The following is a 23621-nucleotide window of genomic DNA, read 5'->3' on the forward strand; positions in this document are numbered from 1 at the left end:
CTGTGTACCTGTGCATGCATGGACTTGTGCAGACGAAAATAAACCCGACTTTGACTAGGAGAGCGCTGTGACTCAACCTGAGGTTAAGCCCTTATTATCCCTCAAGATAGATATGTTTGTACGATTTCTGACAAGTCCGGATCCTTAAACATTTATTACACAATCAGATTTCAGCTGTCTTACATGGGAACACACAGTGAAATCTGTCATTTGTGTTCACAACCAACACAACCAGGGATGTGCTGCCCACAAGAGAAGCCACACATTCTAGTGCCAACACAATGTTGGCAGAACACAGAACACAACAGGTAAGAAACGACGACGGACCCTTCCCACCCACACACGGATCATCCTCTGGCTCCAGACTTCAGCCACTGACCTTTGACTTCCGATCCTCTGATTGGCCTCCAGGCCTCAACGCTGGGTATTGACCTCCAGTCTAGCTGACGGTGGGACCCCGAACCCCGACATCACACCTCCTTTCCTGAGATCCACCAACCTGGGACAGCCCAACGTCCACGGATGATGATAATCATAATAGGCATTGAATACAGTCTGGGGCTTGTTGAGAGAAGGAGGTTTGTCACATCTAGAGATGGGCCTGAGTTAAGGGCCAAAATTTAGCACTGGATAATTATTGTCACGTGCATTGAAATACAGTGAGAAACTTTACTTGTATGATAAGGTGACTCTTGATCTCACAATCTACCTTGTTACATCTTGCACCTTATATTGTCTGCCTGCCTAAACTGCACTTTCTCTGTGGCTGTAACACTTTATTCTGCATTCTGTTATTGTGTTGCCTTGTTCTACATCAATGCTCTGTGTAATGATCTGATCTGTATGAACTGTGTGCAAGACAAGTTTTTCACTATATCTTGGTGCATGTGACAATAATAACCCAAAGTGAGGTATAGGAGTGCTACTGGATGCCTGAAATTCAGAGGCTGCAAGGTAATATTGCAGCTCTATAAAAGACTGCTTGGAATATTGTGTTCAGTTCTGGTCACTTCGTTTATAGGAAGGATGAGGGGGCTTTAGAGAGAGTGCAGAGGAGATTCACCAGGATGCTGTGAGCATGTCTTATGAGGGTAGGTCGAGTGAGGTCGGACTTCTCTCTTTGGAGTGACGGAGGATGAGAGGTGAACTTGATAGAGGTGTATAAGATGATCAGAGGTGTAGATAAATGGATATGGAGAGGATGTTTACTGTATTGGAGTGGGGGGGGGGGGCGCGGTTAGTCTGGGACCAGAGAGTACAGCCTCGGAACAGAGGGACATTCCTTTTGAACGGAGATGAGGATCAGGGTCAGAATCAGAATCATGTTTAATATCACCGGCTTATGCCCTGAAATTTGTTAACTTTAGGGCAGCACTGCAATGAAATACATGATCAGTAAGTTTAGAGAAAACAAAACAAAACTGAGTTTAAGTAAGTGTGTACATTGTATAATATATATACTGTATAATATATATAATACTTAAATTAAAATAATTAGAGCAAAAAAACTGAAATAAAAAAAAGTAGTGAGGTAGTGTTCATGGATTCACTGTCCATTCGGAAATCGGATGACAGAGGGGAAGAAGCTGTTCCTGAATCGCTGAGTGTGTGTCTTCAGGCTCCTGTACCTCCTCCCTGAAGGTAGCAATGAGAAGAGAGAGCATGTCCTGGGTAATGGACACTGCCCTTCTGAGATACTGCTCCTTGGAGATGTTTAGGGCATTATGGAGGCTGGTATCCATGATGGAGCTGACTAATTTGACACGTTTCTGCAATTTCTTTCGGTCCAGTACAGTAGCTCCCCACCTCCCCCCACCTATACCAGACAGTAATGCAACCAGTCACAATGTCCTCTGCAGTACATTTGTAGAAGTTTTCAAGTTTTTTATTTGACAAACCAAATCTCCTCAAACTCCGATTGAAATATAGCCTTTATCTTGCCTTCTTTATAGCTGCATCAATATGATATAAGTGCTCAGAGACATTGACACCCAGGAACTCTCTCCACTTCTGATCCCCTTATGAGGATTGGTGTGTGTTCCCTCATCCTACCCTTCCTGAACTCCTCAGTCAGCTCTTTAGTCTTGCTGACGATGAGTGCAAGGTTGTTGCTGTGACACCACTCCACTAGCTGGAATATCTCGCTCCCGTACGCCCTCTCGTCTTCATCTGAAATCCTGCCAACAATGGTTGTACCTTCAGCGAATTTATAGATGATGTTTGAGCTATGCCTAACCATACAGTCGAGAGGAGCAGTGGGCTAAGCATATATCCCTGAGGTGCACCAGTGTTGATTGTCAGCGAGGTGGAGGTGTTATATCCTGGTCGTTGTCTTCCGGTTGAGCTGTCAAGACTCCAATTGCAGATGGAGGTAAAAAAGGCCTAGGTTTTTTAGCTTTTCAATCAAGACTATAGGAATGATGGTGTTAAATTCTGAGCTATGGTCAACAAGGTATTTGCAAATCTATGTCAGGATGCTGTTTATCTACTATAGGAATTTCTTCGGCCAAAGGACGGTGAATCTGTGGAATTCATTGCCACAGACAGCTGTGAAGGCCAGGTCATTGCGTATACTTAAAGCGGAGATTGATAGGATTTTGGTTAGTCAGGCAATCAAAGGCTACGGGGAGAAGGCAGGAGAATGGGGTTGAGAGGGATAATAAATCAGCCACGGTGGAATGGTGGAGCAGACTCGACCGGCCAAGTGGCCTAATTCTTTCGGTCAGCGACTTTTTCTCAGGGCAGAAGTGGCTAATAGAAGAGGCCATACTTTTGAAGTGATTGGAGGAAAGTATTGGGAGGATGTCCAGGGGTGAGTTCTTTTAGACAGAGAGTGTTGGGTGCATGGAACGCCATGCCGAGGTGGTGGTAGGGGCAGAGACAGTAGGGACCTGTAGGTAGGTGGCAGCATGATGGAGAAATGGAAGGCCACATGGGACGGAAGATCTTGTAGCAGCTTAAACTGCTGGCACAACACTGCGGGCTGAAGGGCCTGTGCTATACTGTACAGTTCTATGTTCTGTGTTCTCTCCCTAGGTGATGCCTGTCCAGTGATCAGCGCTTGCCCTCCACGGGCACGATGCCCTCCGGGAAGCTGGGGTTCCTGGCTTTGGTCCTCCTGTGGGCACCCAGGCCCGGGGCTGTGAAGGCTGACTTCCCCAGGGATCTGGTGCCGATCAACGTCGTGCCTGAGCACGGTGGGTGGGCTGGGGTGTCGGTGAGATCGATGGGTGTGCGTGGTCAGATGGGAAGTGACTGTTTGGGGCACCAGTGAGTGAGGGTTTCAGTAGGTGGGGGCTGGATGTGTGAGGGTATAACTGGGTAAGGACTGAGTGGGTGGAGGGTGAATTACTGGGTGGGGCTGAAGGGGTGAGGGGATTACTATGTGGGAGTGAATGGGTGAGGGGATTAGTGTGGGAGTGAATGGGTGAGGGGATTAGTGTGGGAGTTGATGGGTGAGGGGATTAGTGTGGGAGTTGATGGGTGAGGGGATTAGTGTGGGAGTGAATGGGTGAGAGGATTAGTGTGGGGGTGAATGGGTGAGGGGATTAGTGTGGGAGTTGATGGGTGAGGGGATTAGTGTGGGGGTGAATGGGTGAGGGGATTAGTGTGGGAGTTGATGGGTGAGGGGATTAGTGTGGGAGTTGATGGGTGAGGGGATTAGTGTGGGAGTGAATGGGTGAGGGGATTAGTGTGGGAGTTGATGGGTGAGGGGATTAGTGTGGGAGTTGATGGGTGAGGGGATTAGTGTGGGAGTGAATGGGTTAGGGGATTAGTGTGGGAGTTGATGGGTGAGGGGATTAGTGTGGGAGTTGATGGGTGAGGGGATTAGTGTGGGAGTTGATGGGTGAGGGGATTAGTGTGGGAGTGAATGGGTGAGGGGATTAGTGTGGGAGTGAATGGGTGAGGGGATTAGTGTGGGAGTTGATGGGTGAGGGGATTAGTGTGGGAGCTGATGGGTGAGGGGATTACTGTGGGAGTGAATGGGTGAGGGGATTAGTGTGTGCGGGGGTGAATGGGTGAGGGGATTAGTGTGGGAGTTGATGGGTGAGGGGATTAGTGTGGGAGTTGATGGGTGAGGGGATTAGTGTGGGGGTGAATGGGTGAGGGGATTAGTGTGGGAGTGAATGGGTGAGGGGATTAGTGTGTGCGGGGGTGAATGGGTGAAGGGATTAGTGTGGGAGTTGATGGGTGAGGGGATTAGTGTGGGAGTTGATGGGTGAGGGGATTAGTGTGGGGGTGAATGGGTGAGGGGATTAGTGTGGGAGTGAATGGGTGAGGGGATTAGTGTGTGCGGGGGTGAATGGGTGAGGGGATTAGATTGGGAGTGAATGGGTGAGGGGATTAGTGTGTGCAGGGGTGAATGGGTGAGGGGATTAGTGTGGGAGTTGATGGGTGAGGGGATTAGTGTGGGAGTTGATGGGTGAGGGGATTAGTGTGGGGGTGAATGGGTAAGGGGATTAGTGTGTGCGGGGGTGAATGGGTGAGGGGATTAGTGTGGGAGTTGATGGGTGAGGGGATTAGTGTGCGGGGGAATGGGTGAGGGGATTAGTGTGGGAGTTGATGGGTGAGGGGATTAGTGTGTGGGAGTTGATGGGTGAGGGGATTAGTGTGGGGGTGAATGGGTGAGGAGATAAGTGTGGGAGTTGATGGGTGAGGGGATTAGTGTGGGAGTTGATGGGTGAGGGGATTAGTGTGGGTGAATGGGTGAGGGGATTAGTGTGGGAGTTGATGGGTGAGGGGATTAGTGTGGGAGTTGATGGGTGAGGGGATTAGTGTGGGAGTTGATGGGTGAGGGGATTAGTGTGGGAGTGAATGGGTGAGGGGATTAGTGTGGGAGTTGATGGGTGAGGGGATTAGTGTGGGAGTTGATGGGTGAGGGGATTAGTGTGGGAGTTGATGGGTGAGGGGATTAGTGTGGGAGTGAATGGGTGAGGGGATTAGTGTGGGAGTTGATGGGTGAGGGGATTAGTGTGGGAGTTGATGGGTGAGGGGATTAGTGTGGGAGTTGATGGGTGAGGGGATTAGTGTGGGAGTGAATGGGCGAGGGGATTAGTGTGGGAGTGAATGGGTGAGGGGATTAGTGTGGGAGTGAATGGGTGAGAGGATTAGTGTGGAGGTGAATGGGTGAGGGGATTAGTGTGGGAGTTGATCGGTGAGGGGATTAGTGTGGGAGTTGATGGGTGAGGGGATTAGTGTGGGAGTTGATCGGTGAGGGGATTAGTGTGTGAGTGAATGGGTGAGAGGATTAGTGTGGGAGTGAATGGGTGAGGGGATTAGTGTGGGAGCTGATGGGTGAGGGGATTAGTGTGGGAGTTGATTGGTGAGGGGATTAGTGTGGGAGTTGATGGGTGAGGGGATTAGTGTGGGAGTGAATGGGTGAGGGGATTAGTGTGGGAGTGAATTGGTGAGAGGATTAGTGTGGAGGTGAATGGGTGAGGGGATTAGTGTGGGAGTTGATCGGTGAGGGGATTAGTGTGGGAGTTGATGGGTGAGGGGATTAGTGTGGGAGTTGATCGGTGAGGGGATTAGTGTGGGAGTTGATGGGTGAGGGGATTAGTGTGTGAGTGAATGGGTGAGAGGATTAGAGTGGGAGTGAATGGGTGAGGGGATTAGTGTGGGAGTGAATGGGTGAGGGGAATAGTGTGGGAGTGAATGGGTGAGGGGATTAGTGTGGGAGTGAATGGGTGAGAGGATTAGTGTGGGAGTTGATGGGTGAGGGGATTAGTGTGGGAGTTGATCGGTGAGGGGATTAGTGTGGGAGTGAATGGGTGAGGGGATTAGTGTGGGAGTTGATGGGTGAGGGGATTAGTGTGGGAGTTGATTGGTGAGGGGATTAGTGTGGGAGTGAATGGGTGAGGGGATTAGTGTGGGAGTTGATGGGTGAGGGGATTAGTGTGGGGGTGAATGGGTGAGAGGATTAGTGTGGGAGTGAATGGGTGAGGGGATTAGTGTGGGAGTGAATGGGTGAGGGGATTAGTGTGGGAGTTGATGGGTGAGGGGATTAGTGTGGGAGTTGATGGGTGAGGGGATTAGTGTGGGAGTTGATGGGTGAGGGGATTAGTGTGGGAGTTGATGGGTGAGGGGATTAGTGTGTGAGTGAATGGGTGAGAGGATTAGTGTGGGAGTGAATGGGTGAGGGGATTAGTGTGGGAGTTGATGGGTGAGGGGATTAGTGTGGGAGTTGATGGGTGAGGGGATTAGTGTGGGAGTGAATGGGTGAGGGGATTAGTGTGGGAGTTGATGGGTGAGGGGATTAGTGTGGGGGTGAATGGGTGAGGGGATTAGTGTGGGAGTGAATGTGTGAGGTGATTAGTGTGGGAGTTGATGGGTGAGGGGATTAGTGTGGGAGTTGTTGGGTGAGGGAATAGTGTGGGAGTTGATGGGTGAGGGGATTAGTGTGGGAGTTGATGGGTGAGGGGATTAGTGTGGGAGTGAATGGGTGAGGGGATTAGTGTGGGAGTGAATGGGTGAGGGGATTAGTGTGGGAGTTGATCGGTGAGGGGATTAGTGTGGGAGTTGATGGGTGAGGGAATAGTGTGGGAGTTGATGGGTGAGGGGATTAGTGTGGGAGTGAATGGGTGAGGGGATTAGTGTGGGAGTGAATGGGTGAGGGGATTAGTGTGGGAGTTGATGGGTGAGGGGATTAGTGTGGGGGTGAATGGGTGAGGGGATTAGTGTGGGAGTGAATGTGTGAGGTGATTAGTGTGGGAGTTGATGGGTGAGGGGATTAGTGTGGGAGTTGATGGGTGAGGGAATAGTGTGGGAGTTGATGGGTGAGGGGATTAGTGTGGGAGTGAATGGGTGAGGGGATTAGTGTGGGAGTGAATGGGTGAGGGGATTAGTGTGGGAGTTGATCGGTGAGGGGATTAGTGTGGGAGTTGATGGGTGAGGGAATAGTGTGGGAGTTGATGGGTGAGGGGATTAGTGTGGGAGTTGTTGGGTGAGGGAATAGTGTGGGAGTTGATGGGTGAGGGGATTAGTGTGGGAGTTGATGGGTGAGGGGATTAGTGTGGGAGTGAATGGGTGAGGGGATTAGTGTGGGAGTGAATGGGTGAGGGGATTAGTGTGGGAGTTGATCGGTGAGGGGATTAGTGTGGGAGTTGATGGGTGAGGGAATAGTGTGGGAGTTGATGGGTGAGGGGATTAGTGTGGGAGTGAATGGGTGAGGGGATTAGTGTGGGAGTGAATGGGTGAGGGGATTAGTGTGGGAGTTCATGGGTGAGGGGATTAGTGTGGGAGTTGATGGGTGAGGGGATTAGTGTGGGAGCTGATGGGTGAGGGGATTACTGTGGGAGTGAATGGGTGAGGGGATTAGTGTGTGCGGGGGTGAATGGGTGAGGGGATTAGTGTGGGAGTTGATGGGTGAGGGGATTAGTGTGGGAGTTGATGGGTGAGGGGATTAGTGTGGGGGTGAATGGGTGAGGGGATTAGTGTGGGAGTGAATGGGTGAGGGGATTAGTGTGTGCGGGGGTGAATGGGTGAGGGGATTAGATTGGGAGTGAATGGGTGAGGGGATTAGTGTGTGCAGGGGTGAATGGGTGAGGGGATTAGTGTGGGAGTTGATGGGCGAGGGGATTAGTGTGGGAGTGAATGGGTGAGAGGATTAGTGTGGAGGTGAATGGGTGAGGGGATTAGTGTGGGAGTTGATGGGTGAGGGGATTAGTGTGGGAGTTGATGGGTGAGGGGATTAGTGTGGGAGTGAATGGGTGAGGGGATTAGTGTGTGCGGGGGTGAATGGGTGAGGGGATTAGTGTGGGAGTGAATGGGCGAGGGGATTAGGGTGGGGGTGAATGGGTGAGGGGATTAGTGTGGGGGTGAATGTGTGAGGGGATTAGTGTGGGAGTGAATGGGCGAGGGGATTAGGGTGGGGATGAATGGGTGAAGGGATTAGTGTGTGGGAGTGAATGGGTGAGGGGATTAGTGTGGGAGTGAATGGGTGAGAGGATTAGTGTGGGAGTGAATGGGTGAGGGGATTAGTGTGGGAGTTGATGGGTGAGGGGATTAGTGTGGGAGCTGATGGGTGAGGGGATTAGTATGGGAGTGAATGGGTGAGGGGATTAGTGTGGGAGTTGATGGGTGAGGGGATTAGTGTGGGAGTTGATGGGTGAGGGGATTAGTATGGGAGTGAATGGGTGAGGGGATTAGTGTGGGAGTTGATGGCTGAGGGGATTAGTGTGGGGTGAATGGGTGAGGGGATTAGTGTGTGCGGGGGTGAATGGGTGAGGGGATTAGTGTGGGAGTGAATGGGTGAGGGGATTAGTGTGTGCGGGGGTGAATGGGTGAGGGGATTAGGGTGGGGGTGAATGGGTGAGGAGATTAGTGTGGGAGTGGATGAGTGAGGGGATTAGTGTGTGGGAGTTGATGGGTGAGGGGACTAGTGTGGGGGTGAATGGGTAAGGGGATTAGTGTGGGAGTTGATGGGTGAGGGGATTAGTGTGGGAGTTGATGGGTGAGGGGATTAGTGTGGGGGTGAATGGGTGAGGAGATTAGTGTGGTTGATGGGTGAGGGGATTAGTGTGTGGGAGTGAATGGGTGAGGGGATTAGTGTGGGAGTGAATGGGTGAGAGGATTAGTGTGGGAGTGAATGGGTGAGGGGATTAGTGTGGGAGTTGATGGGTGAGGGGATTAGTGTGGGGGTGAATGGGTGAGGGGATTAGTGTGGGAGTGAATGGGTGAGGGGATTAGTATGGGAGTGAATGGGTGAGGGGATTAGTGTGGGAGTTGATGGGTGAGGGGATTAGTATGGGAGTGAATGGGTGAGGGGATTAGTGTGGGAGTTGATGGCTGAGGGGATTAGTGTGGGGGTGAATGGGTGAGGGGATTAGTGTGTGCGGGGGTGAATGGGTGAGGGGATTAGTGTGGGAGTGAATGGGTGAGGGGATTAGTGTGTGCGGGGGTGAATGGGTGAGGGGATTAGTGTGGGAGTGAATGGGTGAGGGGTTTAGGGTGGGGGTGAATGGGTGAGGAGATTACTGTGGGAGTGGATGAGTGAGGGGATTAGTGTGTGGGAGTTAATGGGTGAGGGGACTAGTGTGGGGGTGAATGGGTAAGGGGATTAGTGTGGGAGTTGATGGGTGAGGGGATTAGTATGGGAGTGAATGGGTGAGGGGATTAGTGTGGGAGTGAATGGGTGAGGGGATTAGTGTGGGAGTTGATGGGTGAGGGGATTAGTGTGGGGGTGAATGGGTGAGGAGATTAGGGTGGGGGTGAATGGGTGAGGGGATTAGTGTGGGAGTTGATGGGTGAGGGGATTAGTGTGGGAGTTGATGGGTGAGGGGATTAGTGTGTGGGAGTTGATGGGTGAGGGGATTAGTGTGGGAGTGAATGGGCGAGGGGATTAGGGTGGGGGTGAATGGGTGAGGGGATTAGTGTGGGGGTGAATGGGTGAGGGGATTAGTGTGGGGGTGAATGGGCGAGGGGATTAGGGTGGGGGTGAATGGGTGAGGGGATTAGTGTGGGGGTGAATGGGTGAAGGGATTAGTGTGTGGGAGTTGATGGGTGAGGGGATTAGTGTGGGGGTGAATGGGTGAGGGGATTAGTGTGTGGGAGTTGATGGGTGAGGGGATTAGTGTGGGAGTGAATGGGTGAGGGGATTAGTGTGGGGGTGAATTGGTGAGGGGATTAGTGTGGGAGTTGATGGGTGAAGGGATTAGTGTGGGAGTTGATGGGTGAAGGGATTAGTGTGGGAGTTGATGGGTGAAGGGATTAGTGTGGGAGTTGATAGGTGAGGGGATTACTATGTGGGAGTTGATGGGTGAGGGGATTAGTGTGGGAGTGAATGGATGAGGGGATTACTATGTGGGGGTGAATGGGTGAGGGGATTAGTGTGGGAGTTGATGGGTGAGGGGATTAGTGTGGGAGTTGATGGGTGAGGGGATTAGTGTGGGTTGATGGGTGAGGGGATTAGTGTGGGAGTTGATGGGTGAGGGGATTAGTGTGGGGGTGAATGGGTGAGGGGATTAGTGTGGGGTGAATGGGTGAGGGGATTAGTGTGGGAGTGAATGGGTGAGAGGATTAGTGTGGGAGTTGATGGGTGAGGGGATTAGTGTGTGCGGGGGTGAATGGGTGAGGGGATTAGTGTGGGAGTGAATGGGTGAGGGGATTAGTGTGTGCGGGGGTGAATGGGTGAGGGGATTAGTGTGGGAGTGAATGGGTGAGGGGATTAGTGTGTGCGGGGGTGAATGGGTGAGGAGATTAGTGTGGGAGTGGATGAGTGAGGGGATTAGTGTGTGGGAGTTGATGGGTGAGGGGACTAGTGTGGGGGTGAATGGGTGAGGGGATTAGTGTGGGAGTTGATGGGTGAGGGGATTAGTGTGTGGGAGTTGATGGGTGAGGGGACTAGTGTGGGGGTGAATGGGTGAGGGGATTAGTGTGGGAGTTGATGGGTGAGGGGATTAGTGTGTGGGAGTGAATGGGTGAGGGGATTAGTGTGGGAGTGAATGGGTGAGGGGATTAGTGTGGGAGTTGATGGGTGAGGGGATTAGTGTGGGAGTTGATGGGTGAGGGGACTAGTGTGGGGGTGAATGGGTGAGGGGATTAGTGTGGGAGTTGATGAGTGAGGGGATTAGTGTGTGGGAGTGAATGGGTGAGGGGATTAGTGTGGGAGTGAATGGGTGAGAGGATTAGTGTGGGAGTGAATGGGTGAGGGGATTAGTGTGGGAGTTGATGGGTGAGGGGATTAGTGTGGGAGCTGATGGGTGAGGGGATTAGTATGGGAGTGAATGGGTGAGGGGATTAGTGTGGGAGTGAATGGGTGAGGGGATTAGTGTGGGAGTTGATGGGTGAGGGGATTAGTGTGGGAGTTGATGGGTGAGGGGATTAGTATGGGAGTGAATGGGTGAGAGGATTAGTGTGGGAGTTGATGAGTGAGGGGATTAGTGTGGGAGTGAATGGGTGAGAGGATTAGTGTGGGAGCTGATGGGTGAGGGGATTAGTGTGGGAGTTGACGGGTGAGGGGATTAGTGTGGGAGTTGATGGGTGAGGGGATTAGTGTGTGCGGGGGTGAATGGGTGAGGGGATTAGTGTGGGAGTTGAGGGTGAGGGGATTAGTGTGGGAGTTGATTGGTGAGGGGATTAGTGTGGGAGTTGAGGGTGAGGGGATTAGTGTGGGAGTGAATGGGTGAGGGGATTAGTGTGGGAGTTGATGGGTGAGGGGATTAGTGTGGGAGTTGATGGGTGAGGGGATTAGTGTGTGCGGGGGTGAATGGGTGAGGGGATTAGTGTGGGAGTTGATGGGTGAGGGGATTAGTGTGGGTTGATGGGTGAGGGGATTAGTGTGGGAGTTGATTGGTGAGGGGATTAGTGTGGGAGTGAATGGGTGAGGGGATTAGTGTGGGAGTGAATGGGTGAGGGGATTAGTGTGGGGGTGAATGGGTGAGGGGATTAGTGTGGGAGTTGATGGGTGAGGGGATTAGTGTGGGAGTGAATGGGTGAGGGGATTAGTGTGGGAGTGAATGGGAGAGGGGATTAGTGTGGGAGTTGATGGGTGAGGGGATTAGTGTGGGAGTTGATGGGTTAGAGGATTAGTGTGGGAGTGAATGGGTGAGGGGATTAGTGTGGGAGTTGAGGGTGAGGGGATTAGTGTGGGAGTGAATGGGTGAGGGGATTAGTGTGGGAGTGAATGGGTGAGGGGATTAGTGTGGGAGTGAATGGGAGAGGGGATTAGTGTGGGAGTTGATGGGTGAGGGGATTAGTGTGGGAGTTGATGGGTGAGGGGATTAGTGTGGGAGTTGATTGGTGAGGGGATTAGTGTGGGAGTGAATGGGTGAGGGGATTAGTGTGGGAGTTGAGGGTGAGGGGATTAGTGTGGGAGTTGATTGGTGAGGGGATTAGTGTGGGAGTTGAGGGTGAGGGGATTAGTGTGGGAGTGAATGGGTGAGGGGATTAGTGTGGGAGTTGACGGGTGAGGGGATTAGTGTGGGAGTTGATGGGTGAGGGGATTAGTGTGGGGGTGAATGGGTGAGGGGATTAGTGTCGGAGTTGATGGGTGAGGGGATTAGTGTGGGAGTGCATTGGTGAGGGGATTAGTGTGTGGGGCGTGAATGTGTGAGAGGATTAGTGTGTGCGGGGGTGAATGTAAGTGGGGGTGAATGGGTGAGGGGATTAATGTGAGGGGATTAGTGTAGGGGGGTGAAAGGGTGGTTGGAGAGGTGAATTTGTTTTGGGGGGGTTGATGGATATCAGCAGAGGTTGTGGGGTGGGGAGGGTTGTGTCGTGGTTCTCTCCCCAGTCCCTCCACCCGCAGCACACAGCTGCACCGCGAGCTGGGATCTTTCTGTGCTGACTCGGTCCCTCTCTTCCCCTCAGTTCTGCGGAGATACCCGGTGTTCCAGGGATTGGGGCCAGGAAATGGGAGCACTTCGCCGGGATTACACCTCCAGCGCATGCTTCGTGTCAATCAGACCCTCTACGTCGCGGTGAGGTGAGAGGGTGAGGGTGGGTCCTCTGCATTCAGTCTGAGCGACGGAGGTGAGGGTGGGTCCTCTCCATCGAGTCTGAGTGAAGGAGGTGAGGGTGGGTCCTCTCCATCGAGTATGAGTGAAGGAGGTAAGGGTGGGTCCTCTCCATCGAGTCGGAGTGAAGGAGGTGAGGGTGGGTCCTCTCCATCGAGTCTGAGTGAAGGAGGTGAGGGTGGGTCCTCTCCATCGAGTCTGAGTGATGGAGGTGAGGGTGGGTCCTCTCCATCGAGTCTGAGTGAAGGAGGTGAGGGTGGGTCCTCGCCGTTCAGTCTGAGTGATGGAGGTGAGGGTGGGTCCTCTCCGTTCAGTCTGAGTGAAGGAGGTGAGGGTGGGTCCTCTCCGTTCAGTCTGAGTGATGGAGGTGAGGGTGGGTCCTCTCCTTTCAGTCTGAGTGATGGAGGTGAGGGTGGGTCCTCTCCATGGAGTCTGAGTGAAGGAGGTGAGGGTGGGTCCTCTCCATGGAGTCTGAGTGATGGAGGTGAGGGTGGGTCCTCTCCATTCAGTCGGAGTGAAGGAGGTGAGGGTGGGTCCTCTCCGTTCAGTCTGAGTGATGGAGGTGATGGTGGGTCCTCTCCGTTCAGTCTGAGTGATGGAGGTGAGGGTGGGTCCTCTCCGTTCAGTCTGAGTGAAGGAGGTGAGGGTGGGTCCTCTCCGTTCAGTCTGAGTGATGGAGGTGAGGGTGGGTCCTCTCCGTTCAGTCTGAGTGATGGAGGTGAGGGTGGGTCCTCTCCGTTCAGTCTGAGTGATGGAGGTGAGGGTGAGTCCTCTCCGTTCAGTCTGAGTGATGGAGGTGAGGGTGGGTCCTCTCCGTTCAGTCTGAGTGATGGATGTGAGGGTGGGTCCTCTCCTTGGAGTCTGAGTGATGGAGGTGAGGGTGGGTCCTCTCCGTGGAGACTGAGTGATGGAGGTGAGGGTGGGTCCTCTCCGTTCAGTCTGAGTGATGGAGGTGAGGGTGGGTCCTCTCCGTTCAGTCTGAGTGATGGAGGTGAGGGTGGGTCCTCTCCGTGCAGTCTGAGTGATGGAGGTGAGGGTGGGTCCTCTCCGTTCAGTCTGAGTGATGGAGGTGAGGGTGGGTCCTCTCCGTTCAGTCTGAGTGATGGGGGTGAGGGTGGGTCCTCTCCATGGAGACTGAGTGATGGAGGTGAGGGTGGGTCCTCGCCGTTCAGTCTGAGTGATGGAGGTGAGGGTGGGTCCTCTCCGTTCAGTCTGAGTGAAGGAGGTGAGGGTGGGTCCTCTCCGTTCAGTCTGAGTGATGGAGGTGAGGGTGGGTCCTCTCCTTTCAGTCTGAGTGATGGAGGTGAGGGTGGGTCCTCTCCATGGAGTCTGAGTGAAGGAGGTGAGGGTGGGTCCTCTCCATGGAGTCTGAGTGATGGAGGTGAGGGTGGGTCCTCTCCATTCAGTCGGAGTGAAGGAGGTGAGGGTGGGTCCTCTCCATTCAGTCTGAGTGATGGAGGTGAGGGTGGGTCCTCTCCATGGAGTCTGAGTGATGGAGGTGAGGGTGGGTCCTCTCCGTTCAGTCTGAGTGATGGAGGTGAGGGTGGGTCCTCTCCATGGAGTCTGAGTGATGGAGGTGAGGGTGAGTCCTCTCCGTTCAGTCTGAGTGATGGAGGTGAGGGTGGGTCCTCTCCGTCCAGTCTGAGTGATGGAGGTGAGGGTGGGTCCTCTCCGTTCAGTCTGAGTGACGGAGGTGAGGGTGGGTCCTCTCCGTTCAGTCTGAGTGATGGAGGTGAGGGTGGGTCCTCTCCGTTCAGTCTGAGTGATGGAGGTGAGGGTGTGTCCTCTACGTTCAGTCTGAGTGATGGAGGTGAGGGTGGGTTCTCTCCGTGGAGTCTGAGTGATGGAGGTGATGGTGTGTCCTCTCCGTTCAGTCTGAGTGATGGAGGTGAGGGTGGGTCCTCTCCGTTCAGTCTGAGTGACGGAGGTGAGGGTGGGTCCTCTCCGTTCAGTCTGAGTGATGGAGGTGAGGGTGGGTCCTCTCCGTTCAGTCTGAGTGATGGAGGTGAGGGTGTGTCCTCTCCGTTCAGTCTGAGTGATGGAGGTGAGGGTGGGTTCTCTCCGTGGAGTCTGAGTGATGGAGGTGATGGTGTGTCCTCTCCGTTCAGTCTGAGTGATGGAGGTGAGGGTGGGTCCTCTCCGTTCAGTCTGAGTGACGGAGGTGAGGGTGGGTCCTCTCCGTTCAGTCTGAGTGATGGATGTGAGGGTGGGTCCTCTCCGTGGAGTCTGAGTGATGGAGGTGAGGGTGTGTCCTCTCCGTTCAGTCTGAGTGATGGAGGTGAGTGTGGGTCCTCTCCGTTCAGTCTGAGTGATGGAGGTGAGGGTGGGTCCTCTCCGTTCAGTCTGAGTGATGGAGGTGAGGGTTGGTCCTCTCCGTTCAGTCTGAGTGATGGAGGTGAGGGTGGGTCCTCTCCGTTCAGTCTGAGTGATGGAGGTGAGGGTGGGTCCTCTCCGTTCAGTCTGAGTGATGGAGGTGAGGATGGGTCCTCTCCGTTCAGTCTGAGTGACGGAGGTGAGGGTGGGTCCTCTCCTTGGAGTCTGAGTGATGGAGGTGAGGGTGGGTCCTCTCCGTTCAGTCTGAGTGATGGAGGTGAGGGTGGGTCCTCTCCGTTCAGTCTGAGTGATGGAGGTGAGGGTGGGTCCTCTCCGTTCAGTCTGAGTGATGGTGAGGGTGGGTCCTCTCCGTTCAGTCTGAGTGATGGAGGTGAGGGTGGGTCCTCTCCGTGGAGTCTGAGTTATGGAGGTGAGGGTGGGTCCTCTCCGTTCAGTCTGAGTGACGGAGGTGAGGGTGGGTCCTCTCCGTTCAGTCTGAGTGATGGAGGTGAGGGTGGGTCCTCTCCGTTCAGTCTGAGTGATGGTGAGGGTGGGTCCTCTCCGTTCAGTCTGAGTGATGGAGGTGAGGGTGGGTCCTCTCCATTCAGTCTGAGTGATGGAGGTGAGGGTGGGTCCTCTCCGTGGAGTCTGAGTGATGGAGGTGAGGGTGGGTCCTCTCCGTTCAGTCTGAGTGACGGAGGTGAGGGTGGGTCCTCTCCGTGGAGTCTGAGTGATGGAGGTGAGGGTGGGTCCTCTCCGTTCAGTCTGAGTGATGGAGGTGAGGGTGGGTCCTCTCCGTGGAGTCTGAGTGATGGAGGTGAGGGTGGGTCCTCTCCGTTCAGTCTGAGTGATGGAGGTGAGGGTGGGTCCTCTCCGTTCAGTCTGAGTGATGGAGGTGAGGGTGGGTCCTCTCCGTGGAGTCTGAGTGATGGAGGTGAGGGTGGGTCCTCTCCATTCAGTCTGAGTGAAGGAGGTGAGGGTGGGTCCTCTCCGTTCAGTCTGAGTGACGGAGGTGAGGGTGGGTCCTCTCCGTTCAGTCTGAGTGACGGTGGTGAGGGTGGGTCCTCTCCATTCAGTCTGAGTGATGGAGGTGAGGGTGGGTCCTCTCCGTGGAGTCTGAGTGATGGAGGTGAGGGTGGGTCCTCTCCGTTCAGTCTGAGTGATGGATGTGAGGGTGGGTCCTCTCCATGGAGTCTGAGTGATGGAGGTGAGGGTGGGTCCTCTCCGTGGAGACTGAGTGATGGAGGTGAGGGTGGGTCCTCTCCGTTCAGTCTGAGTGATGGAGGTGAGGGTGGGTCCTCTCCGTTCAGTCTGAGTGATGGAGGTGAGGGTGGGTCCTCTCCGTGCAGTCTGAGTGATGGAGGTGAGGGTGGGTCCTCTCCGTTCAGTCTGAGTGATGGAGGTGAGGGTGGGTCCTCTCCGTTCAGTCTGAGTGATGGAGGTGAGGGTGGGTCCTCTCCATGGAGACTGAGTGATGGAGGTGAGGGTGGGTCCTCTCCGTTCAGTCTGAGTGATGGAGGTGAGGGTGGGTCCTCTCCGTTCAGTCTGAGTGATGGAGGTGAGGGTGGGTCCTCTCCGTTCAGTCTGAGTGATGGATGTGAGGGTGGGTCCTCTCCTTGGAGTCTGAGTGATGGAGGTGAGGGTGGGTCCTCTCCGTTCAGTCTGAGTGATGGAGGTGAGGGTGGGTCCTCTCCGTTCAGTCTGAGTGATGGAGGTGAGGGTGGGTCCTCTCCGTTCAGTCTGAGTGATGGTGAGGGTGGGTCCTCTCCGTTCAGTCTGAGTGATGGAGGTGAGGGTGGGTTCTCTCCGTGGAGTCTGAGTGATGGAGGTGATGGTGTGTCCTCTCCGTTCAGTCTGAGTGATGGAGGTGAGGGTGGGTCCTCTCCGTTCAGTCTGAGTGACGGAGGTGAGGGTGGGTCCTCTCCGTTCAGTCTGAGTGATGGAGGTGAGGGTGGGTCCTCTCCGTTCAGTCTGAGTGATGGAGGTGAGGGTGTGTCCTCTCCGTTCAGTCTGAGTGATGGAGGTGAGGGTGGGTTCTCTCCGTGGAGTCTGAGTGATGGAGGTGATGGTGTGTCCTCTCCGTTCAGTCTGAGTGATGGAGGTGAGGGTGGGTCCTCTCCGTTCAGTCTGAGTGACGGAGGTGAGGGTGGGTCCTCTCCGTTCAGTCTGAGTGATGGATGTGAGGGTGGGTCCTCTCCGTGGAGTCTGAGTGATGGAGGTGAGGGTGTGTCCTCTCCGTTCAGTCTGAGTGATGGAGGTGAGTGTGGGTCCTCTCCGTTCAGTCTGAGTGATGGAGGTGAGGGTGGGTCCTCTCCGTTCAGTCTGAGTGATGGAGGTGAGGGTGGGTCCTCTCCGTTCAGTCTGAGTGATGGAGGTGAGGGTGGGTCCTCTCCGTTCAGTCTGAGTGATGGAGGTGAGGGTGGGTCCTCTCCGTTCAGTCTGAGTGATGGAGGTGAGGATGGGTCCTCTCCGTTCAGTCTGAGTGACGGAGGTGAGGGTGGGTCCTCTCCTTGGAGTCTGAGTGATGGAGGTGAGGGTGGGTCCTCTCCGTTCAGTCTGAGTGATGGAGGTGAGGGTGGGTCCTCTCCGTTCAGTCTGAGTGATGGAGGTGAGGGTGGGTCCTCTCCGTTCAGTCTGAGTGATGGTGAGGGTGGGTCCTCTCCGTTCAGTCTGAGTGATGGAGGTGAGGGTGGGTCCTCTCCGTGGAGTCTGAGTTATGGAGGTGAGGGTGGGTCCTCTCCGTTCAGTCTGAGTGACGGAGGTGAGGGTGGGTCCTCTCCGTTCAGTCTGAGTGATGGAGGTGAGGGTGGGTCCTCTCCGTTCAGTCTGAGTGATGGTGAGGGTGGGTCCTCTCCGTTCAGTCTGAGTGATGGAGGTGAGGGTGGGTCCTCTCCATTCAGTCTGAGTGATGGAGGTGAGGGTGGGTCCTCTCCGTGGAGTCTGAGTGATGGAGGTGAGGGTGGGTCCTCTCCGTTCAGTCTGAGTGACGGAGGTGAGGGTGGGTCCTCTCCGTGGAGTCTGAGTGATGGAGGTGAGGGTGGGTCCTCTCCGTTCAGTCTGAGTGATGGAGGTGAGGGTGGGTCCTCTCCGTGGAGTCTGAGTGATGGAGGTGAGGGTGGGTCCTCTCCGTTCAGTCTGAGTGATGGAGGTGAGGGTGGGTCCTCTCCGTTCAGTCTGAGTGATGGAGGTGAGGGTGGGTCCTCTCCGTGGAGTCTGAGTGATGGAGGTGAGGGTGGGTCCTCTCCATTCAGTCTGAGTGAAGGAGGTGAGGGTGGGTCCTCTCCGTTCAGTCTGAGTGACGGAGGTGAGGGTGGGTCCTCTCCGTTCAGTCTGAGTGACGGTGGTGAGGGTGGGTCCTCTCCATTCAGTCTGAGTGATGGAGGTGAGGGTGGGTCCTCTCCGTGGAGTCTGAGTGATGGAGGTGAGGGTGGGTCCTCTCCGTTCAGTCTGAGTGATGGATGTGAGGGTGGGTCCTCTCCATGGAGTCTGAGTGATGGAGGTGAGGGTGGGTCCTCTCCGTGGAGACTGAGTGATGGAGGTGAGGGTGGGTCCTCTCCGTTCAGTCTGAGTGATGGAGGTGAGGGTGGGTCCTCTCCGTTCAGTCTGAGTGATGGAGGTGAGGGTGGGTCCTCTCCGTGCAGTCTGAGTGATGGAGGTGAGGGTGGGTCCTCTCCGTTCAGTCTGAGTGATGGAGGTGAGGGTGGGTCCTCTCCGTTCAGTCTGAGTGATGGAGGTGAGGGTGGGTCCTCTCCATGGAGACTGAGTGATGGAGGTGAGGGTGGGTCCTCTCCGTTCAGTCTGAGTGATGGAGGTGAGGGTGGGTCCTCTCCGTTCAGTCTGAGTGATGGAGGTGAGGGTGGGTCCTCTCCGTTCAGTCTGAGTGATGGATGTGAGGGTGGGTCCTCTCCTTGGAGTCTGAGTGATGGAGGTGAGGGTGGGTCCTCTCCGTTCAGTCTGAGTGATGGAGGTGAGGGTGGGTCCTCTCCGTTCAGTCTGAGTGATGGAGGTGAGGGTGGGTCCTCTCCGTTCAGTCTGAGTGATGGTGAGGGTGGGTCCTCTCCGTTCAGTCTGAGTGATGGAGGTGAGGGTGGGTCCTCTCCGTTCAGTCTGAGTGATGGATGTGAGGGTGGGTCCTCTCCTTGGAGTCTGAGTGATGGAGGTGAGGGTGGGTCCTCTCCGTTCAGTCTGAGTGATGGAGGTGAGGGTGGGTCCTCTCCGTTCAGTCTGAGTGATGGAGGTGAGGGTGGGTCCTCTCCGTTCAGTCTGAGTGATGGAGGTGAGGGTGGGTCCTCTCCGTTCAGTCTGAGTGATGGAGGTGAGGGTGGGTCCTCTCCATGGAGACTGAGTGATGGAGGTGAGGGTGGGTCCTCTCCGTTCAGTCTGAGTGATGGAGGTGAGGGTGGGTCTTCTCCGTTCAGTCTGAGTGATGGAGGTGAGGGTGGGTCCTCTCCGTTCAGTCTGAGTGATGGAGGTGAGGGTGGGTCCTCTCCTTTCAGTCTGAGTGATGGAGGTGAGGGTGGGTCCTCTCCGTTCAGTCTAATTGAAGGAGGTGAGGGTGGGTCCTCTCCATTCAGTCTGAGTGATGGAGGTGAGGGTGGGTCCTCTCCGTTCAGTCTAATTGAAGGAGGTGAGGGTGGGTCCTCTCCATTCAGTCTGAGTGATGGAGGTGAGGGTGGGTCCTCTCTGTTCAGTCTGAGTGATGGAGGTGAGGGTGGGTCCTCTCCATGGAGTCTGAGTGATGGAGGTGAGGGAGGGTCCTCTCCGTTCAGTCTGAGTGATGGAGGTGAGGGTGGGTCCTCTCCGTTCAGTCTGAGTGATGGAGGTGAGGGTGGGTCCTCTCCGTTCAGTCTGAGTGAAGGAGGTGAGGGTGGGTCCTCTCCGTTCAGTCTGAGTGATGGAGGTGAGGGTGGGTCCTCTCCGTTCAGTCTGAGTGATGGAGGTGAGGGTGGGTCCTCTCCATGGAGTCTGAATGATGGAGGTGAGGGTGGGTCCTCTCCGTTCAGTCTGAGTGATGGAGGTGAGGGTGGGTCCTCTCCGTTCAGTCTGAGTGACGGAGGTGAGGGTGGGTCCTCTCCGTTCAGTCTGAGTGATGGAGGTGAGGGTGGGTCCTCTCCATGGAGACTGAGTGATGGAGGTGAGGGTGGGTCCTCTCCTTTCAGTCTGAGTGATGGAGGTGAGGGTGGGTCCTCTCCGTTCAGTCTGAGTGATGGAGGTGAGGGTGGGTCCTCTCCGTTCAGTCTGAGTGATGGAGGTGAGGGAGGGTCCTCTCCGTTCAGTCTGAGTGACGGAGGTGAGGGTGGGTCCTCTCTGTTCAGTCTGAGTGATGGAGGTGAGGGTGGGTCCTCTCCGTGGAGTCTGAGTGATGGAGGTGAGGATGGGTCCTCTCCATTCAGTCTGAGTGACGGAGGTGAGGGTGGGTCCTCTCCGTGGAGTCTGAGTGATGGAGGTGAGGGTGGGTCCTCTCCGTTCAGTCTGAGTGACGGAGGTGAGGATGGGTCCTCTCCGTTCAGTCTGAGTGATGGAGGTGAGGGTGGGTCCTCTCCGTTCAGTCTGAGTGATGGAGGTGAGGGTGGGTCCTCTCTGTTCAGTCTGAGTGATGGAGGTGAGGGTGGGTCCTCTCCGTGGAGTCTGAGTGATGGAGGTGAGGATGGGTCCTCTCCGTTCAGTCTGAGTGATGGAGGTGAGGGTGAGTCCTCTCCGTTCAGTCTGAGTGATGGAGTTGAGGGTGGGTCCTCTCCGTTCAGTCTGAGTGACGGAGGTGAGGGTGGGTCCTCACTGTTCAGTCTGGGTGATGGAGGTGAGGGTGGGTCCTCTCCGTGGAGTCTGAGTGATGGAGGTGAGGATGGGTCCTCTCCGTTCAGTCTGAGTGACGGAGGTGAGGGTGAGTCCTCTCCGTTCAGTCTGAGTGATGGAGGTGAGGGTGGGTCCTCTCCGTGGAGTCTGAGTGATGGAGGTGAGGATGGGTCCTCTCCGTTCAGTCTGAGTGATGGAGGTGAGGGTGGGTCCTCTCCGTCCAGTCTGAGTGATGGAGGTGAGTGTGGGTCCTCTCCGTGGAGTCTGAGTGATGGAGTTGAGGGTGGGTCCTCTCCGTTCAGTCTGAGTGATGGAGGTGAGGGTGGGTCCTCTCCGTGGAGTTTGAGTGATGTAAGTGAGGATGGGTCCTCTCCGTTCAGTCTGAGTGATGGAGGTGAGGGTGGGTCCTCTCCGCTCAGTCTGAGTGATGGAGGTGAGGGTGGGTCCTCTCCGTTCAGTCTGAGTGATGGAGGTGAGGGTGGGTCCTCTCCGTGGTCTGAGTGATGGAGGTGAGGATGGGTCCTCTCCGTTCAGTCTGAGTGATGGAGGTGAGGGTGGGTCCACTCCGTTCAGTCTGAGTGATGGAGGTGAGGGTGGGTCCTCTCCGTTCAGTCTGAGTGATGGAGGTGAGGGTGGGTCCTCTCCGTTCAGTCTGAGTGATGGAGGTGAGGGTGGGTCCTCTCCGTTCAGTCTGCATGATGTAGGTGAGGGTGGGTCCTCTCCGTTCAGTCTGAGTGATGGAGGTGAGGGTGGGTCCTCTCCATTCAGTCTGAGTGATGGAGGTGAGGGTGGGTCCTCTCCGTTCAGTCTGAGTGATGGAGGTGAGGGTGGGTCCTCTCCGTTCACTCTGAGTGATGGAGGTGAGGGTGGGTCCTCTCCGTTCAGTCTGAGTGATGGAGGTGAGGGTGGGTCCTCTCCGTTCAGTCTGAGTGATGGAGGTGAGGGTGGGTCCTCTCCATGGAGTCTGAGTGATGGAGGTGAGGGTGGGTCCTCTCCGTTCAGTCTGAGTGATGGAGGTGAGGGTGGGTCCTCTCCGTTCAGTCTGAGTGATGGAGGTGAGGGTGGGTCCTCTCCGTTCAGTCTGAGTGATGGAGGTGAGGGTGGGTCCTCTCCGTTCAGTCTGAGTGATGGAGGTGAGGGTGGGTCCTCTCCGTTCAGTCTGAGTGATGGAGGTGAGGGTGGGTCCTCTCCGTTCAGTCTGAGTGATGGAGGTGAGGGTGGGTCCTCTCCATGGAGTCTGAGTGATGGAGGTGAGGGTGGGTCCTCTCCGTTCAGTCTGAGTGATGGAGGTGAGGGTGGGTCCTCTCCGTTCAGTCTGAGTGATGGAGGTGAGGGTGGGTCCTCTCCGTTCAGTCTGAGTGATGGAGGTGAGGGTGGGTCCTCTCCGTTCAGTCTGAGTGATGGAGGTGAGGGTGGGTCCTCTCCGTTCAGTCTGAGTGATGGAGGTGAGGGTGGGTCCTCTCCGTTCAGTCTGAGTGATGGAGGTGAGGGTGGGTCCTCTCCATGGAGACTGAGTGATGGAGGTGAGGGTGGGTCCTCTCCATGGAGTCTGAGTGATGGAGGTGAGGGTGGGTCCTCTCCGTTCAGTCTGAGTGATGGAGGTGAGGGTGTGTCCTCTCCATTCAGTCTGAGTGATGGAGGTGAGGGTGGGTCCTCTCCATGGAGTCTGAGTGATGGAGGTGAGGGTGGGTCCTCTCCGTTCTGACTGAGTGATGGAGGTGAGGGTGGGTCCTCTCCGTTCAGTCTGAGTGACGGAGGTGAGGGTGGGTCCTCTCCGTTCAGTCTGAGTGATGGAGGTGAGGGTGGGTCCTCTCCATGGAGTCTGAGTGATGGAGGTGAGGGTGGGTCCTCTCCATTCAGTCTGAGTGATGGAGGTGAGGGTGGGTCCTCTCCGTTCAGTCTGAGTGATGGAGGTGAGGGTGGGTCCTCTCCGTTCAGTCTGAGTGATGGAGGTGAGGGTGGGTCCTCTCCGTTCAGTCTGAGTGATGGAGTTGAGGGTGGGTCCTCTCCGTTCAGTCTGAGTGACGGAGGTGAGGGTGGGTCCTCTCCGTTCAGTCTGAGTGACGGAGGTGAGGGTGGGTCCTCTCCGTTCAGTCTGAGTGATGGAGGTGAGGGTGGGTCCTCTCCGTTCAGTCTGAGTGATGGAGGTGAGGATGGGTCCTCTCCGTTCAGTCTGAGTGATGGAGGTGAGGGTGGGTCCTCTCGGTTCAGTCTGAGTGATGGAGGTGAGGGTGGGTCCTCTCCGTGGAGTCTGAGTGATGGAGGTGAGGGTGGGTCCTCTCCGTTCAGTCTGAGTGATGGATGTGAGGGTGGGTCCTCTCCGTTCAGTCTGAGTGATGGAGGTGAGGGTGGGTCCTCTCCGTTCAGTCTGAGTGATGTAGGTGAGGGTGGGTCCTCTCCGTTCAGTCTGAGTGATGGATGTGAGGGTGGGTCCTCTCCGTGGAGTCTGAGTGATGGAGGTGAGGGTGGGTCCTCTCCGTTCAGTCTGAGTGATGGAGGTGAGGGTGGGTCCTCTCCATTCAGTCTGAGTGATGGAGGTGAGGGTGGGTCCTCTCCGTTCAGTCTGAGTGATGGAGGTGAGGGTGGGTCCTCTCCGTTCAGTCTGAGTGATGGAGGTGAGGGTGGGTCCTCTCCGTTCAGTCTGAGTGATGGAGGTGAGGGTGGGTCCTCTCCGTTCAGTCTGAGTGATGGAGGTGAGGGTGGGTCATCTCCGTTCAGTCTGAGTGATGGAGGTGAGGGTGGGTCCTCTCCATGGAGTCTGAGTGATGGAGGTGAGGGTGGGTCCTCTCCGTTCAGTCTGAGTGATGGAGGTGAGGGTGGGTCCTCTCCGTTCAGTCTGAGTGATGGTGAGGGTGGGTCGTCTCCGTGGAGTCTGAGTGATGGAGGTGAGGGTGGGTCCTCTCCGTTCAGTCTGAGTGATGGAGGTGAGGGTGGGTCCTCTCCGTGGAGTCTGAGTGATGGAGGTGAGGGTGGGTCCTCTCCGTTCAGTCTGAGTGATGGAGGTGAGGGTGGGTCCTCTCCGTGGAGTCTGAGTGATGGAGGTGAGGGTGGGTCCTCTTC

General features: G+C 55.3%; 1 protein-coding gene across 1 annotated transcript in view; it reads left to right on the top strand.

Annotated features, from left to right (window-relative positions):
- LOC132386719 (semaphorin-6D-like) overlaps positions 1-23621 on the top strand; it is a 62763-nt gene that overhangs the window by 16265 nt on the left and 22877 nt on the right. The window contains exons 2-3 of the mRNA XM_059959068.1: positions 3037-3197; positions 12310-12424. Coding sequence (XP_059815051.1) covers positions 3080-3197; positions 12310-12424 — 233 coding nt within the window. The 5' untranslated portion in view covers positions 3037-3079. The remainder of the gene's footprint in view (positions 1-3036; positions 3198-12309; positions 12425-23621) is intronic.

The sequence above is a fragment of the Hypanus sabinus genome, unplaced genomic scaffold (assembly GCF_030144855.1).
Source record: "Hypanus sabinus isolate sHypSab1 unplaced genomic scaffold, sHypSab1.hap1 scaffold_1270, whole genome shotgun sequence".
NCBI lineage: Eukaryota > Metazoa > Chordata > Chondrichthyes > Myliobatiformes > Dasyatidae > Hypanus > Hypanus sabinus.